At 52.8% G+C, this 15,429-nt stretch overlaps 5 protein-coding genes across 5 annotated transcripts; 3 read left to right on the forward strand and 2 right to left on the reverse strand.

Annotated features, from left to right (window-relative positions):
* Positions 1–130: 130 nt before the first annotated feature.
* Positions 131–2,416, reverse strand: PG985_010682 (REC8 protein; the record flags this gene model as incomplete). The annotated part of the gene is made up of 4 exons (XM_066830450.1): positions 131–1,868; positions 1,936–2,211; positions 2,305–2,341; positions 2,398–2,416. The coding sequence occupies 4 exons, from the start codon at positions 2,414–2,416 to the stop codon at positions 131–133; spliced, it is 2,070 nt and encodes a 689-aa protein (XP_066681132.1).
* Positions 2,417–4,953: 2,537 nt separating this feature from the next.
* On the forward strand, positions 4,954–5,960 carry PG985_010683 (uncharacterized protein; the record flags this gene model as incomplete). Its single annotated transcript, XM_066830451.1, has 2 exons — positions 4,954–5,185; positions 5,263–5,960. Coding segments are annotated over 2 exons (930 nt in total), but the record flags the coding sequence as incomplete, so codon positions are not given.
* Positions 5,961–6,537: 577 nt separating this feature from the next.
* Positions 6,538–7,346, forward strand: PG985_010684 (uncharacterized protein; the record flags this gene model as incomplete). The annotated part of the gene is made up of 2 exons (XM_066830452.1): positions 6,538–6,586; positions 6,805–7,346. 2 exons carry the CDS (start codon positions 6,538–6,540, stop codon positions 7,344–7,346), a joined length of 591 nt encoding a protein of 196 aa, XP_066681134.1.
* Positions 7,347–10,863: 3,517 nt separating this feature from the next.
* Positions 10,864–11,911, forward strand: PG985_010685 (uncharacterized protein; the record flags this gene model as incomplete). Its single annotated transcript, XM_066830453.1, has 3 exons — positions 10,864–10,957; positions 11,053–11,646; positions 11,811–11,911. The coding sequence occupies 3 exons, from the start codon at positions 10,864–10,866 to the stop codon at positions 11,909–11,911; spliced, it is 789 nt and encodes a 262-aa protein (XP_066681135.1).
* Positions 11,912–13,050: 1,139 nt separating this feature from the next.
* On the reverse strand, positions 13,051–13,819 carry PG985_010686 (uncharacterized protein; the record flags this gene model as incomplete). The annotated part of the gene is made up of 5 exons (XM_066830454.1): positions 13,051–13,093; positions 13,158–13,441; positions 13,524–13,606; positions 13,673–13,703; positions 13,772–13,819. The coding sequence occupies 5 exons, from the start codon at positions 13,817–13,819 to the stop codon at positions 13,051–13,053; spliced, it is 489 nt and encodes a 162-aa protein (XP_066681136.1).
* Positions 13,820–15,429: the final 1,610 nt, after the last annotated feature.

A 15,429-nucleotide genomic window follows, 5' to 3' on the forward strand; every position in this document is an offset into this window, starting at 1 on the left:
AGCCAGTAATGGTCAGCTGGGCCTCTTTTGATCGTCATTTCCGCATCTATGCCCACCTCCTTCCAGAAGTCCAAGTCTCCAATTCATTAGGAGAATGTACTGGTGCAAATGCGTGGTTGCCCTGCTCGCTCTAACTTCCAGAATCGATCTTGACGCCCATGTGGATCTCGCCAAATGGGTCCTGGAGCGTGTTGTTCTGCTCAACTACCATTCTTCCCTTGGTCACGAGACCAAGGACGTGGTAGAAAGCTTGAGCTGCAGTGGCTCGCTCGGTGCGGGCGGGTACAAAGGCGTCGTCGAAGGCAACCCATTTACGCTGCTTCTCGAAGTCCTCGTCATGACGGCGCTCGCCGCTCTCGTTAATGGTCTGCTCCATGTAGGCAAGGAAGTTGGCACCCTCACGGTCGAGGAACTCCCGTGCGTACTGGCTTCCTTGCTGGGGATTAAGCTCGTTGTTGTCTCCTTTAGCGGGCATAGGAAAGAACCCTCGGTCAGATCCTGAACCGTTGGAGTCGCCACCAACACCACCGAACTCGTAGTCGAAGTCTCCGCCACCGTCGCTGTAGCGTACGATATCTTGGACTGAGCCGGCACGTCTGTTGAGAGGGCTCGAAGGCTGATCGCGACCAAATTGTGGCTGCTGTCCACGGACGGATGAGCCGGGTACAAGAGAAGAGTTTCGGTTGTTCCAAGGCAAAGCAGATGAATGGTGATCTTCAAGAGCTGACTGACGCTCTCTGCCGACTTCAGAAAGTTGGTCGAGGCCGTCATTACCGAGGCCGAAGACGTTATCTCCGTTCTGATCGCCGCGGCCCTGGTGTTGCTGCGCATGTTCGGCGTCTCCCTGGTCCTCCAGGCGTGGCCGGACCCGACGGCCTTCGCCCTCGGAATCATCGATTTCTTCGGACGCTGATCGAGCACGCTTACGTCCACCCTCCTCCGGGTCATTAAAGACCTCGAGACCAGTCATTGCAGTGAAGAGAGAATCACCGGAATATTGAACAGCCAGCGGGTGAATCATTCCTGGGACGCCGAGGTTCTGTCCGATGTTGGCAAGACCTAAGCCAAAAGTAAGATGTATAGCGTTCTTCTTGGCCTCGTTGGCCGAGGTATGGTTTCGCTTGGGTTTGCAGCAATTTCTTTTGTACACCTCGGGGTGTTGCCAATCTCGAAGGACATTCCGGGAGATCTCAAGTCGCTCATCAGCATGAAAAACCTTGCGCTTTCTCTTTCGCTGAGTTGGTGCGCCTTCCTTGTCTGCTTCTGGGCTGGTCTGGTCATACACCTTCTGGTCGTCGCGCTGAGCTTGAGGTAGAGCTTCAACATCCGGGAGTGGCTGTTCGTCCATCATAATAATGTCGCCCTGATCATCAATGTTTGGCTGTTGTGCAGCCAATGGGGAAAGGTGATCTCCTCCTTCAATGCTCTGCATTGGGAACGGCTCTGCCTCTTCGCCAAGAATAACAGGGCCAACGGCTGCAGACTCAACGACGTTGCCATCTTCATCAACGTGGAAACCCCAATCTGCAGAAGGTCCGAGTTCATCATCGCCAAAGATATCGCCTTCGCCACCCAGAGGTGCTGGCTTCTGTCCTGATGAGAGGCCCTGGAGACCTTGAGGGAACAGGTTATGGTCAGGCGTATCCGAACGGGGGATATCCAGCTGCAGCGGGAAGCCGCCTTGGCTAGATGCGCTGCCAGAGCCCGGTACCAAGGAATGCGGTGACATCTGTGAAGATGTCTTTTGGGTGTTGTTCCTTCCATTGCTGTTGACTTGAAACGTGTCTGCGTTCAAGTCGAAGGCGGGCATCTGGGGAATGAAGCCAGAAGCGAAGTCGGGGTGATCCATGATCATCAAATTCTCGCGTCTGTAACTTGAGTCAATGGAGGCTCTTTGACGAACTGAGAAGGGACGGGACAGGATGTTGTACTCACTTTCCCTGGCCAGCTTCTGGGTCGATTTCATTCCTTGTCATATTCTTGAAGAAGGCATTCATGTGGAAGTTCACTTTCTGGGCGTCCGTGAGAAGATACTGGCACTGCTGCTTGAACACTCCAGACACTCCAAAAAGGAGACTGCCTTGCAAGCGCAGTGCAATCGGAGCACCAGGCTCAATGATCTTCTCGACAGCTTTCTGTATCTCGACATCTTGGATTGCCTTACGAGTTACACGTCTCGTCTGAGAGCGCGAGCCAATGGTGGCCACGATCCTGCAAAACGAATGTCAGAAAAACAGCCAACACGAATTCCCATGCTTCGATAGTTTCGTTGCAAATCGACCCTGGTGCGATTGGACTGCTTACCAGATGGTGGCAACGCCATATTGGCGGTCGGTCAAGACTGCCTCGATGTTAGCAAAGGTGGCAAACCACATGAAAACACAAGTGTGTACCTACTTTCGTGGCTGTAAAACATCACGAACGTCTGGACGCCGTCGTCTCGCGTCAAGCGGCAGAGACCTGATGGGGTTCCAAAATGATAGTTACTGCCAATCCAAAGGCAGCTCAGTTGCGTTCTTGATGAGTCTTTGCTGATCGTGAAGACATATGGGCCCTCAAGGACGATCAGAAGGATGGAGCCCAACGGGAAGGGTTACAGGATAGGAGAAATCAGAAAAGGCGCCTTGAACTTTGTGTTCCTAGGCGGGGTTTTTTTTCTTCCTGACGATTTCTTGGATCCTACAATATTGCAGCAGCTTGAGAAAACAGTAGGTAAGGCAGCAGCAGTGCAGTTGGGAAGTCGCGTGCTCCCCCCTATGGCAGAAGTGGGACCCAACTGATTGTTCCTATTCCAAGGTCTTCAAACAATCAAACTCCCATCAATCGGATTGCCCAGTCAACCAAAAACTGCATATGTGCTGTGTGTACGGGTACGGCAACAGTCTTGCTCTTGTTGGGATTCTCTTCTGCCCTCAGGCATCTCGAGGCCAATCGCTGCGGCTGCACAATTGGAATCCTCCGGAGCTTGCTACTTACTGCTTTATGGTTGCTGCTGCACATAATCACACCGTCGATATCTGTGGTTATATCGTTGTCCGATTACTCTGCGCTACAATTGATCTTATTCAAGCAGCTGTACGTGGTCGCATTGCTTCCATCTGCGGTATCCTACGAGCCAACCCATAGAACCCCTTTTCGAGCCAGTGTAATTGGATGAAATGGACCGATCCAGCACTTTCCAGCTCGGCTGGTGCTCCCATACGATCAATACGATCAATAACGACAAGGCAGAGGGCACACCAACTACATGCACATTCTACTCGATGCCATATACGGTGATGGTGAAAGGTCTGCATGGAGCCATCCATAACACCTAATTGGCTTGCAAGAAGATACACATCGTCAACGGGAACCTCCGGGCACTCACTTGTAACAGCCTCCTCTGGCGAGGGAAGGAGACAACCAACTGCCCCAAAGCTCCAGAAGCGCCAACTAAGTACATGCATTTATCTGATTCCCTGATTTCCTTTTGGTATACTGCCTACCGCACGCAACAGAGAAAATTGTGTGCTGTCTGTTGAGCTCTCTGCCGCGAAGTGGTGGCCAAGCTGCCATCAACAACCAAGCTCGCATCCCATGTCACCAGAGCAAGCTGGGCGAAATGAGATATCTGACGAACAGTCATACAGCGGGCTGACCTTGCTCCATGTATCTCGATTTGCTTGGGAGACTGTTTGGTGGTCTTCTCACACTTGATTCCTGTGGCCAAGTCCACACTCATTACAAAGTCTTGCAAGTGGAATTCGCTTAGTACGATGATATGCTGCACACCAAGCTGGCTCATAAGATATACGCAGTTCAGCCTTAAATGTCTGCATATCTCCGTTGCAACGTTGGTTGGCGCCCACCTGTCTATGGCCTCCGAAGTAAGTCAAGGTTACTCAATCCCACTTTTCCGCCGCTTCCCGTCGTGATAAGATAGCTTAAAGACAAGTTCTTCAACCAATAAAGGCAAGATGGCCGAGCGGTCTAAGGCGCTACGTTCAGGATATCAGTCTTCGGATTGACAACCAACATCGTAGTCAGGAAACTGGCGTGGGTTCGAATCCCACTCTTGTCACAGAAATTTCTCTTTTTGCTGTTCTGGATACCGGCGGGGTAAGTAGCCTCTTGCACTCGGCAATTTTTGCGTAGTCTCTCCTGCCCCGCCTGCTTCTTCAAACAACCGACTGCTAAAAGGTCGAAGGCACTGCAGCGGGTGATTTGCCAATGTTGTACCTTTGGACTGAAGAGACTTTCACGTGAATGTGGGTAGTATTGGCAGACGATGAGGGTGCGGACGACGGAGGCTCGGAGGCTAGTTCATTTTCCGCATGCGGTAATTGCCATGTCAGGGTCTTCTCGCACGGGGCTCTGCTGGTTTGGAATGCGTGCGGACTGCTGCGGACGCCGTGATCTAGAGTCTTACTCTATTTGGAATGATGTCATTCATATGATTGGTTTCCCATTTCTTTCCAATCCTCTGCCCCTACTCTACCCAGCCAACAGCTCACCAGATCGGATCCATTACCCGTTGATATTTGCTGGATATATATCCCTTTGAGGAGCCTCGGCCTTCTAGATAATTCAAATCAGTTGCATCTGCGGATCTCACCACTCCAACGCGGTGGGCCGATTTGACATAGACTCTAGTATTTTCGGTAGCCTCGGCTTCAGCGACACCACTTGCGCAGCAGCGGCTGTGAAGATCGGGCCCTTCGATAGCCATACTGCCACATTGTGCTAAAGAGGCATCGCAGATTGCCAGTTTTGAAACCCATTGATGGGCTGAACTCGACTCCACCTAGCATGAATAAATATCGTCCATCGTCCGTTTCGACTTTTAGTTTCAGGAGCTCTCTCATTAGACGACAGCTACAAAGACCACTTCTGACTTCCTCCCTGTACAAAACCACACCAAATCTATCCGTACCCAGTTCGCAAAGGAACTATTCGACCGAGGACAAAGCAGCCCGCTTTGTGACGAGCTTCAACAGTTTCCAGACGTTCACCGGAGTGCTCTTGCTATCTTCTTCGGGCGCATACTACCTGTACCAACAGAACGGCGCAAAAATGTCGTCCAAGCTCATCCCCTCCGACCCTTCGCAGGTGATGGTCATTCGCGACATCACCCCGAATGTGGTCACCTTGTCAGTGCCATTTGCACGGTTCGGCATGATCGATGTTGGAGGTCGTGCAACCATAGGTAAGGGCCAAGAAAAAGAAACACCTGCGCGCCCTAATGCATGCGAGTCTCGAAGCTGACACACGCGCCACACGCAGTGCGCCTCACTTCCGGCCGCTTGGCCGTCTTCTCGCCCGTCGCACTGACCCCGGACGTGAAGGCGAAGCTGGCACAGATGGGCGGAACCGTTGGGTACATCATTGCGCCGGACTTCGAGCACCACATCTTTATCACCGAATGGGCTAAGGAATACCCAGAGGCCAAGATCATCGGGATGGAGGGTCTGCCGGAGAAGCGCGCCAAGGCCGCCGGCAGCGACGAGAAGATCGGCAACGAGAAGTTCGACTACGTGTACACGCCTGCGGACAAGCAGTTCAACCAGATCGATGAAGATTTTGCCCGGGACTTCGAGGTTGAGTACATGGAGTCGCACCCCAACAAGGAGATCATCTTCTTCTACAAACCCGACCGCGTCCTTATCGAGGCCGACCTGCTATTCAACCTGCCCGCCATCGAACAGTACTCGAAAGTGCCCGAGGGGGCCAAGAACTCGAATGGCTTTGCCAACAAGCTGTTTGGCGGCTTCCAGAGCACGGCCGGTGAGGCCAAGGGCATGAAGCGGTTCATGTGGTACGTCTTCAGCGCGAAGAACCGCCCGTCCTGGAATGCATCCATCCAGCGCATTGATCAGTGGGACTTCACGACCATCATCCCTTGCCACGGAGAGACGATGGAGGGAAATGGCAAGGAGGTCTTTAAGAAGATCTTCGAGTGGCATCTGACGGGCAAGAAATGAGCTCATGGGCTGGGAACACCTTTGCTTGGGGCTTTGAAATCCCATTAATGTGATGCGTGTGGCAGTTGGTGGCGTTTTTTTGTTTGCTCTATTTATTCTGATACCACTCGCAAGAGATAACTACGATATTGCTGCTTTTCAATGTGCCTTGAAGTTTTCCTTTGATAATCAGCAATTCGGCCGATTTAAAAGCGCGATCCGTTTCTCATCACCTGATTGGAAATACTTGCTTTTCGAGTGCAGTAATGCGACTGCGACTTCAGAGCTGATGGTTTTGTCAACCTAACATTCCAAGTGCCGAGCGGCCAATTGTGGGGGCTTTTCAGCTCTGTCGGGGCAGTGAGCCGACGCCCCTCCTCCCACCAAGTTGCCCCGTCAACGGGCCAAACAAGGAAATAATTGATGATGATGCTGCTGCACGTCGGATTCTACCGCTCAGATCGCTTTTGATGCAAGACAGAATCAGTTCGTGAAGAGCTTCAACATATCATTGCCATTCTACCATATACTGAGCCCTATTTGTACATAAAATATTACTATCTGCATGCTCATCCTCATATTCTTGGGAACTGAGACAATGTTGTTGACCTCGTCGCAAGTCTCCATCGCCCTCTCGTCCGGAATTGGTAAGTGACGAACGACTCAAACCCCGTCTCCATTCCGTCTCCCGATGCCCGTTCTCATGAACACTTCAATATGTCAATTTAAGACACCCACCCACTCACACCTGCGCACGCACGCCGTGCTCCAAGATTGTGTTGAGGAGAACAAATAAACTTCCATATTCTAGACGAGGGTAGACCTACAACCAGCAAGCTGCTTACCAATTCTCTTCTCTCTGCAGTCCTCCTCTTCACCACGGCCCTGTTCCTCAGCGGCTACGCGATCCAGCAGCGCACCCTCAACGACCTGCGGAAAGCCATCCGGCCCGAGCCCCGGCCGAGCCCCAAGATCCACCTCGAGCAGCCCGACCGCTTCAAGCGGTCGACGACGGAGCTGCCCGACGGCACCGTCGTCGAGGTCGATGACAACGGCAACATAATCACGGGGGAAGACGGCACGGGCGAGGTCCAGGCCGTCGTCGACCCGGACGCCATCCGGGCGCCGCGGATGCCCCAGAAGCTGCAGAGCAGCCGCTGGCTCGAGGTCCGGCCCTCGACGCCGGAGGATGTGGCGCTGAGGCGGCTGCAGGAGCAGCAGATCCTGAAGCAGGCCGAGGAGGCGAGGCGGCGGAAGGAGGCCGAGGAGATGCTGCGGAAGAAGGCGGAGGTCGAGGGGCCCGAGAAGCCCCTGAGCAGGGCGGAGCGCCGGCGGCGGATCAAGCAGGATATCCGCGACCTGTCGCAGGGCGAGGGGCCGGTGTACTACCAGCGCCGGCTGTGGTAGGATATACGGGAGGCTACCTGACTTTCACGGCGGACGCTGATATGGTTGATGTTTACATGATTGGGACGAGCTCTCTACTTGGCTTTGGGATCGTCCATGGTGCAGACTTGCATGCTCTGGAGGAACGAGGGAAACGAACGCGGGCTGTACACACTTTGGACTTTTGGGCATGGCATTGCATGAATTGGGATGATATATATGGTCTTATCTATGACGGGATTCTTTTGGAGTTATTGGGTGCAATTTGTTAGGTTTGTTGCTGATACGCACGGGGAAAGAACGCCATCATGGAATATCAGCTATATAAAGTATTGATAGGGATAGTTTGTATTGAAGACTGTTATCGTGTAATTGGACCTGGGGGTTCTTTGCAAGAGAGTACCTAAAGACCTCCATCACTGCCAAGATATGAGAAGACGCCACTTCTACATGGTTACCTATCGTGTGAGAGGCTGGGTCAGACGACTCAGCGCTTGTGAAGAAGATGTCTTAGAGCTGGCAGCCACCAAATAGAGACAGATGACCCCCTTTGGAGACTGCCAAGAGCCCATTTCAGCAGCCTGGTGGAGTACCGCGCTCCCTACGAGGCCAAGTATGTTGATACGAGCATGCTGCGGGCTAGATACATATGCAGCGATAGGGGTAGATTTCCAAGTCGGGACGTCAGCTAGGCAAGAGTCCTGTGCTGCCTGTCAGGTCATATCTGAGGATGATCATGTTGTTGGTTCTACCAAATTGTTGGCCGGTGCCACCCAAAAGAAATCCCGACGGTGCCGAAAGGGCGAGGGTCATAAGAGCGGTAAGCAAGCAACAAGTCGATCGAATACATTGGAAACAGGCTCTTTCGTTTTTGCTGTCTTTTTTTTTTTTTTTTTTTTTTCTCGCAATTTTCTTATGGATGATATATATGATGCAATCCCAGACGGGTTGACGGCATCTTTGATGTTGGGCTCCGAAATAAACAAAGGTCGGAGATGCGGAAGAGTTGAGCGATTGGTTTTTTGTGGCTACAGGTCATTGGAGGCTCCTCAGCCCGTAACAAGAAACCTGCCACCGGTCGAACCCGTGGCGGGCTTGCGCAGGGGGAAAGGTATAGATGTACCCAATCACCGTCCTGGCTTACACGCGGCAATTAAATGGGGGTGGAAGATTGCAAGATTTGTGGCCTCTCACGAACGACTTGGAGGATGCAGGTGAGCAACTGGCATTATGCACGTATTCTGCTGGGTTGCACAGATGGCCGGGTCTCGAACACATGGCATAAGGACGAGGCGGCAAAGGAGTCGAAAGATATGATGGCCGTATGACAGCAAAAGATGTAATTAATTATCTGTGATTGGGCAAAAGAAAGGCAAGTAACTCGAGTCTGCCCAAAGTTTAAACCAGCCGGGCAGGTCAATACCTGTGCATATTCCCCTCGAGCATCGTGAACTCTACCGGTAGTTGATGGTTGCTGCATACGACGAACGACTATATTCCCCCGACTTAACCGTTTGACGATCGGACATGAAGCTAACGATGGGCTGGCCCACAAACCACTTGGGCCTGGTGGTGTCTGATATCATCAACTGGCTCTTATTTGAAGTCCCACAGCAGGCCGATTCCTCTGATGAACTGGTTTTGCTCGCTCCAAAAAAGAAGTGGTACAGCTTGGAACATTTTTTCTTCTTCTGATTCTTCTTGCAGGTTTTGGGAGCGGGCCTAGTATGCAGAAAACGCGTCACTCTTAGACCCGACTGGCTTCGTGGCCGGCCCGTCGCCTACTGTATGTCGTACCTGAAGTAGCTGGTAGATGTGCAGTAGTAGGGGAGATCGGGATATACGGACCTTCGGCTCGAAGAGATAGCTCGGTGGGCCTTTTATTTTGCTCCGCATTATTGTCATGGATTATCTGTGCAGCAGTTGTGTAGGAGAGGTAGCAAAGTTACCGATGCCATCATGTACATTGAATAGCTACCTGCCCCGTGTAGTTGGTTCGGTTGGCGTCGTCGCTACCCATTTACCCCGCCGTGCCGCCCACCGCCGTTAGACGAGTAACACGAACGCTTCGATAGATGCATACATATTCAACTCGCACTTGTGCGTGTTAGGTCGGTGTGGTTCAACCCAGCCACAGACAGCAACCCCGCCAACACATGTGAGATGGAGATGCATTTGGCCCGGGAAGATGCATTCTGAGTGTGAGCTTCTGAGTTCTAATGGTGGGTTGGGCCAGCCACCTGCTGCATTCGGTTGGGGTGTCATTCAGCTATAAGAATATAGGGTGGTCTCGCCATGAACAGGTTGCTCGGTGGGATGGATGGCAGATGGTGAGACTACCTGCATGTAGGTAGGCAGTAGGCGCCTAGCAGATGGATCACCATCTGCCTCTAGTTGCTAGCTTGGGGTACATGGGCCTGCGCCTGCGACATACATCAATGATATGCGCTTAGGCGGGTATTGCAGTAGGCTCGTATGCAAGCTAGGGGAATTTCCCATGCACGCCCGCTCACGCAGAGTCAAGCGAGTAAGGCAACCTGCTCGTTTCGTACCCTTTCCCCATGCTGCTGGGCATTTGGGGTATTGACCATCCATACCTCGCTACCCCCATGGCCGTTTCGGTTGTTTATCCATACCTACATAATATTCTGGGTCCGAACCAGTGGTAGTTTGTGGTACGCCGTGCCAAGAATCGCCCTGTAAGCGTCGGTCCAAGTGGAGGGAGGGAGGGACCGACGGAGAGGAGGCAGGCAGGCCTTCAGAAGAAAAAGAAACAGAGGGAGCGAGAGGACCTGCATCCCAGCGATAGATACGACCCGCCCGTGTTTCGAGCCTTCCGTCAGTCATCCGTTTGGGCAGACCCAGCAGCAGCGGGCTGAGTTGGCATTCCTTGGACATTTCTTGGGGCCATTACATGTGTGTATAGCTAGCCCGAGGGTGGCTCATCATCGATATCTTGGTACGCCGCCTATCTCTCTATTTACCTCTTATATAGGTTTGTTTCCCGCCGCCCGTCTACTGCATTCGTTCTTGCCAACCTCACGTGTACACCTGCCATCTGGAAGACCACTGCATTCGCTTCAAAGTTCGTCTAGTCTCGGAAGTGTTCAAGCTGCATATTCCAAGTGCGTGACAACCTCCAGGACTGTCTCTGTCTGTCTGTGTGTGACCCTTGAACCCTATCCTATATACCTCCAGATACTGTGCCTTCTCGAGCCGGAGTGGGGGTTTCGCAGCAACCGCCAGTCGTGCATTCATCCATTCATTTACTCATATATTGGCAACCTCTCGGACCACTGCCGTCTTGTCACCATTAGCCGAAGCTATTCTGGATGATTCATGATACGGCCCCTTCACTAGAGTTGGTGTGCGAGTTGTTCTTATCAAATCTCCCAGCTCCTTGAGAGATCTATTCCTTGGTTCTATCCTTTTACGACCCCCCAGCAACTATACACACTTATATCAGCTCACGCGACAACAACCGCCACCTTACCCACACAAACAAGGATCAACCCAAGACCGCCTCAAAACCACAAATATGGCCGAGGTACAATATGCTCCAGGTTCCATGGACCGACTGGGTGCTGATGACTTCGAAACGGCTTCGATCCGTTCAGCTGCGCCGTCTTACCGTTGGTTGCCCCCTCCCGTCATCTCTCCCCATGCTTACCCAGGCACGCACCACAAGCTATCCGCGTGAGATCTGCTAACATACGCCCCCTATTAGTCTCGGATGCACCATCCTACTCGACCCTTCCGCCCGCCGAGACGGTCCCCGCCTACTCGCCCAGAACGGCACCGCCGTACAGCGCCACGGCCCCCTCGGCCCCGGCCAACGAGCGGGGCCGCGGCCGCGACAACAACTCCAACAACGCCTCCTCGGAAACGGGACAGCAGCAGCAGCGGACGATCGGCCTGCCGCGCGTGCCCTCCCCGTTCCGCCGGGGCCAGGACCCGACCCTGAGCCAGTACCTGCGCATCGGCACGAACCCGTGGAGCAGCCTACACAGCAACCCGACCGCCCGGCACTACCAGGCCGTGGCGAACCGGCGCGTCGCGTCCACCTCCACCGGCGGCAGCGGCAGCGGCAGTAATAGTAATAGCAGCAGCAGCAACGCCGAGGCGGTCCGCACGGTGCGGGACACCATGGCCCGCATGAACGAGGAGGAGGAGCAGCGCGCCGCGGCCCGGCTCCGGCCGCTCGAGGACCCGCACCTGGTGGGCGAGGAGGCCGCGGCGCGGGCGCGCCGGGCGAGGCTCGCGCGCGAGAACGGCGATGAGATTCTGATTCGCGAGGATCGGCGGTGGGACTGGTTCCTCGGTAAGTCGAGCACCCGCAATGCCTTCTCCTTCTCTTTGTTGCTCTCCTCCTTTAGAGCGAGCGGTGTTGTTGTTGTTTAGGAGTTCGTCCGTGCCCCCCTGTCTTCTACTCTTTGACTCCAAGTACCACCACCAAAGAATGCTTTACTGACTCGCGTTCCACAGCCAACCTCTCCGATATGGACCAACGGTCTTCAGGCTGGAAAGACTTCGAGAACCGACAGCGAAGGAGGGCGACGGGCGGCCGGAGATTCGGCCGCTTCTAAAAAGGTCAAAGCGAGGCGGCCCCGAGGGAGGGCCAGGAATCGTTGGCCGGCAACCTTGATGGTGGCCACGATTTAGGTTACCGACTGACTAACCTACCACACCGGCTTCCCGGAGAAGTACCTAGGTGGTGGGTATGTCCTTGTGTTTGACGGAACGGATTTCCGAGCGTTTTACTTGTCGTTTTCTGTCGGGACGGGGGTCATTTGCCCATTCCCTCTCTCACGCTGCATGAGGGCGCTCACGGCAAGGACTGTAAGAACGATATCTGTCACCACTCTTCGGGCGTTTTCTCCCCGAACACGGCGTTAAGGGGTCAGGCATGGAACGGGTGTTTATAGACTGGAAGCATTTGGCACCAGCCTTCCCATTTAAATTGGACTTTCCCCCCTTTCTGCTGGGATTATCATGATGGAACGAATAATGGAAGGGACAACGAGGTTTCATGTCACTTAGCATTGATGTATTCACCTGAGACTGGTCGAGACATAGCAGCGGCTATATAGTCAAATACTAATTCCTCAAAAATAAAAAAGACCTCGCTGACATCCTTCTGAGATGAGAGTTATATGATGAGAGAAAAGTCGTGATCGCGGAATCACGTATGATGCTTTCACTAGAAAACGAGTTGTGTAAGTTTCGTCTCCGGCGTCGTTGCAGTGTCGCTAGGTTTCCCTCAGTCCACAAGTCATCGTAGTTGTAAGGGGTGGTGATAAGCTCAATAGACTGTCAAGACGCTGACTTGACAACGTCGTCCTTTTGAGGGTCGGGTTGGCCGGTTGGTTAGAGCACCGGTTGCAGCACCGTGACAGTAGTATAGATTGCACACATTGACTGTACCATCTTTTGTGCAGCGAACTCAGATCCAGATTGGGCTTGCTCTAAGGTAAGTTACATTCCACTAAAGCAGGGATAGCCTATCACACACACATACTCGGACACGCCCCCATTGCCTGCCTACAATCCGTCGATCAAAGGCCTTCTCGTGGCACTTTGATTCTCTACAACCATAAACGCCGTCAAATATGCTGCTATTAACACAAGTTTTTGCCCGTACAGTGACGGGCTATAAGTTCGTTGTAAGTTTTCGTACCCCGTGCGATTTGTTGATGTCGTTGTTTGGTAGTCTCGGGTGCCGGATTTAGCCCTTGGCCTTGGTGTTCAAGATCAGAGCGACGATAAGACTGGGGGCAACATTAGTCGGGTTCTTCTGCGCTGCGCGAAAGGGGTGAGGTGGTTTTTCCTTACCCGTAGAGACCCAAGACTTCTCCGAAAATGAGAATCAGCACCATGCCGACGAACACCCTCGATTGCTCCATGTAAGCGCGCACGCCCTTGTCGCCAACCACACCGATGCAGTAACCAGCTGCAAGACCAGTCATGCCGACAGAGATACCGCATGCCAAGTGCATGAACCCGTTGAACAAGCTGTAACGGGTCGGTCCGGGAGGGTTCATATCTTCGGCGATGAGAACGGAGATGACGAGAGAGTAGACGGCGATGATACCAGACATGACGACGGGGATCAGACACTATGCGAAGGGAAGACGGCGCGTGTTAGTTGTGTTCGGGTGTTTTCCGGAGTTGATGCGTCTTGCGAGCGCCTTTGCTCACCTTCATGATCAGGTCGGGTCTGAATGTTCCGACACCTGCAATGCCGATTCCCGATTTCGCGGTTCCGTATGCTGCGCCGATGCCTGTTAAGATGTCTTAGCGATCTGAGTTGATGATTCGCGGCCCAAGCCGAAGGATGGGGTCCATACTGCCAAAGATCATGGCAGCGGCGATGCCAGCCTGCATTGAGCGGTAATTAGTTTCTGTATCGTTGCCGCATCGAGCAAGGGAGCCAAGGCAATACATACCATGCCGAAGAACGGCGCAAAGTTCGGAGCAGTCACATGGTCGTCCATCTTGTCGATTGCTCGTGGAATGAAGGGCGTGGGATGGATGATGTACAGGTTGAAGCTGATGGAAGCTACCTAGGCCGATGGTCGTCGTCACAACAGACAAACCAAACCCTGGCTAGATCGAAACAGCAGCAAGCTTCCTCCTGCCGCATCCGCGTGCCTGGCCAAAGCTTCCCGTGCTTGGGAGAGAGGCCTGGAGGCCTGGGCTTAGCTAATGCGTAAGTCACGTGCCGGCTTTATCGGCAAGTATCTCCACGATAAGGTACCTGAAACTTGGATGGGATCCAGGCCCAATGATTACTTCGGAGCCTCGGGGCTTGAATGCGGTGCTTGGTACGGCGTAGTATGACGACTGCTGCAATTCCCGCTATCTCCATACTGCAGTCGGGTCCAGGTCCTATTACAATGTCTCCTGAGAACGTATTAATAACGGTGTGCGTGAATGGCCTGATGAACTGCTTCCTCAACACGGCATCTTGCAATCTCTGCTACGTGGTCCAATACTCTGTCTGCTCGAAAGAGGAAAAAATTATGGTTCCCTATATGTACATAATAATCATAATGTCCTTTTGTTCTCCTTGCTCGATGAACTTGGTGCCTGCCCTACATTACCAACACCCAGATTATCTATCCCACATGCATCCGATTAGACTTTTATGTAGAAATTCATTAAGGTCCAATGCTGCGAGGAGCAAATATAGAAATTTAGTCGGAAGGGGCTTTTGCAGACTCATTATTGGCTAGGGAATATCGCGGCTTGCATACAGACTTCTGAGATCCCAACGGTGAACCTTGATTTTCTCCAACCCCTGGCTTAGAGGCATGTATTTAATGTACCTGGCGGTTGCAGGTACAGAATCATTCCGTCAGGGATCATTTGTACTTTACTTAGGTCGGGTTCATATACTTCGTACTTTTCTTCCAATAGAGATCTCTCGTCAGCTACTTAACAGCTACAGGACTGCAACACCTTGCCAGATTCGTGTTCTCGTTATCAGGTACTGGACGCCCGTTCTGGATCATGCATGGAGGCTAGTTGGCTCTGTGAGGAATTGGGGAAGACATTGGCCAACCTGCCATCTGACTTGCCGAAGGTTTCTTTTATCGTTTCATCCGCAAAACTTAGATGGTTTCCATGACAGAGCGGGTAGGGAGAATATGGCTTCTAGAAACCCGGAATGTCAATAATGCATCACCATGATACCAGCAGTCGCTTGATTCGAGGGGGCGCACGCGACATTGGTTTCTGGCAGTTCCCAACTGCTGTGTTGGAGGTGCTTCTAATTGCAGATGGTAGAATAGGGATTCCCCCCCTCCTCCTAGCTCAGCTAGGCTAGGCCTAGCTTAGGTGGTAAAGTGGGTGGTGGGATTAATTGAAGGAGAGGCCAATCCAATCCCGTTCTGGGCCGTCCATGCACGCACGCATCTGGGCCGACCATGATTATCAGAGTGTGGTCAAGAGAACAGAGCCTGAGAGAGAGGGATAGGGAGGAGCAGAAGTAATCTGCCCCCCTCCAGCTAGAGCTACACAAAACCCATCAAATGTGTACCGCTTGAGAGTGCTCCCCCAACCCAACCCAACCCTTTTCTACTTATCGCCTGCAAGCCTGCAG

Source organism: Apiospora marii (assembly GCF_038362585.1).
Source record: "Apiospora marii strain CBS 49790 chromosome Unknown utg000007l_segment0_segment0, whole genome shotgun sequence".
Lineage (NCBI taxonomy): Eukaryota > Fungi > Ascomycota > Sordariomycetes > Amphisphaeriales > Apiosporaceae > Apiospora > Apiospora marii.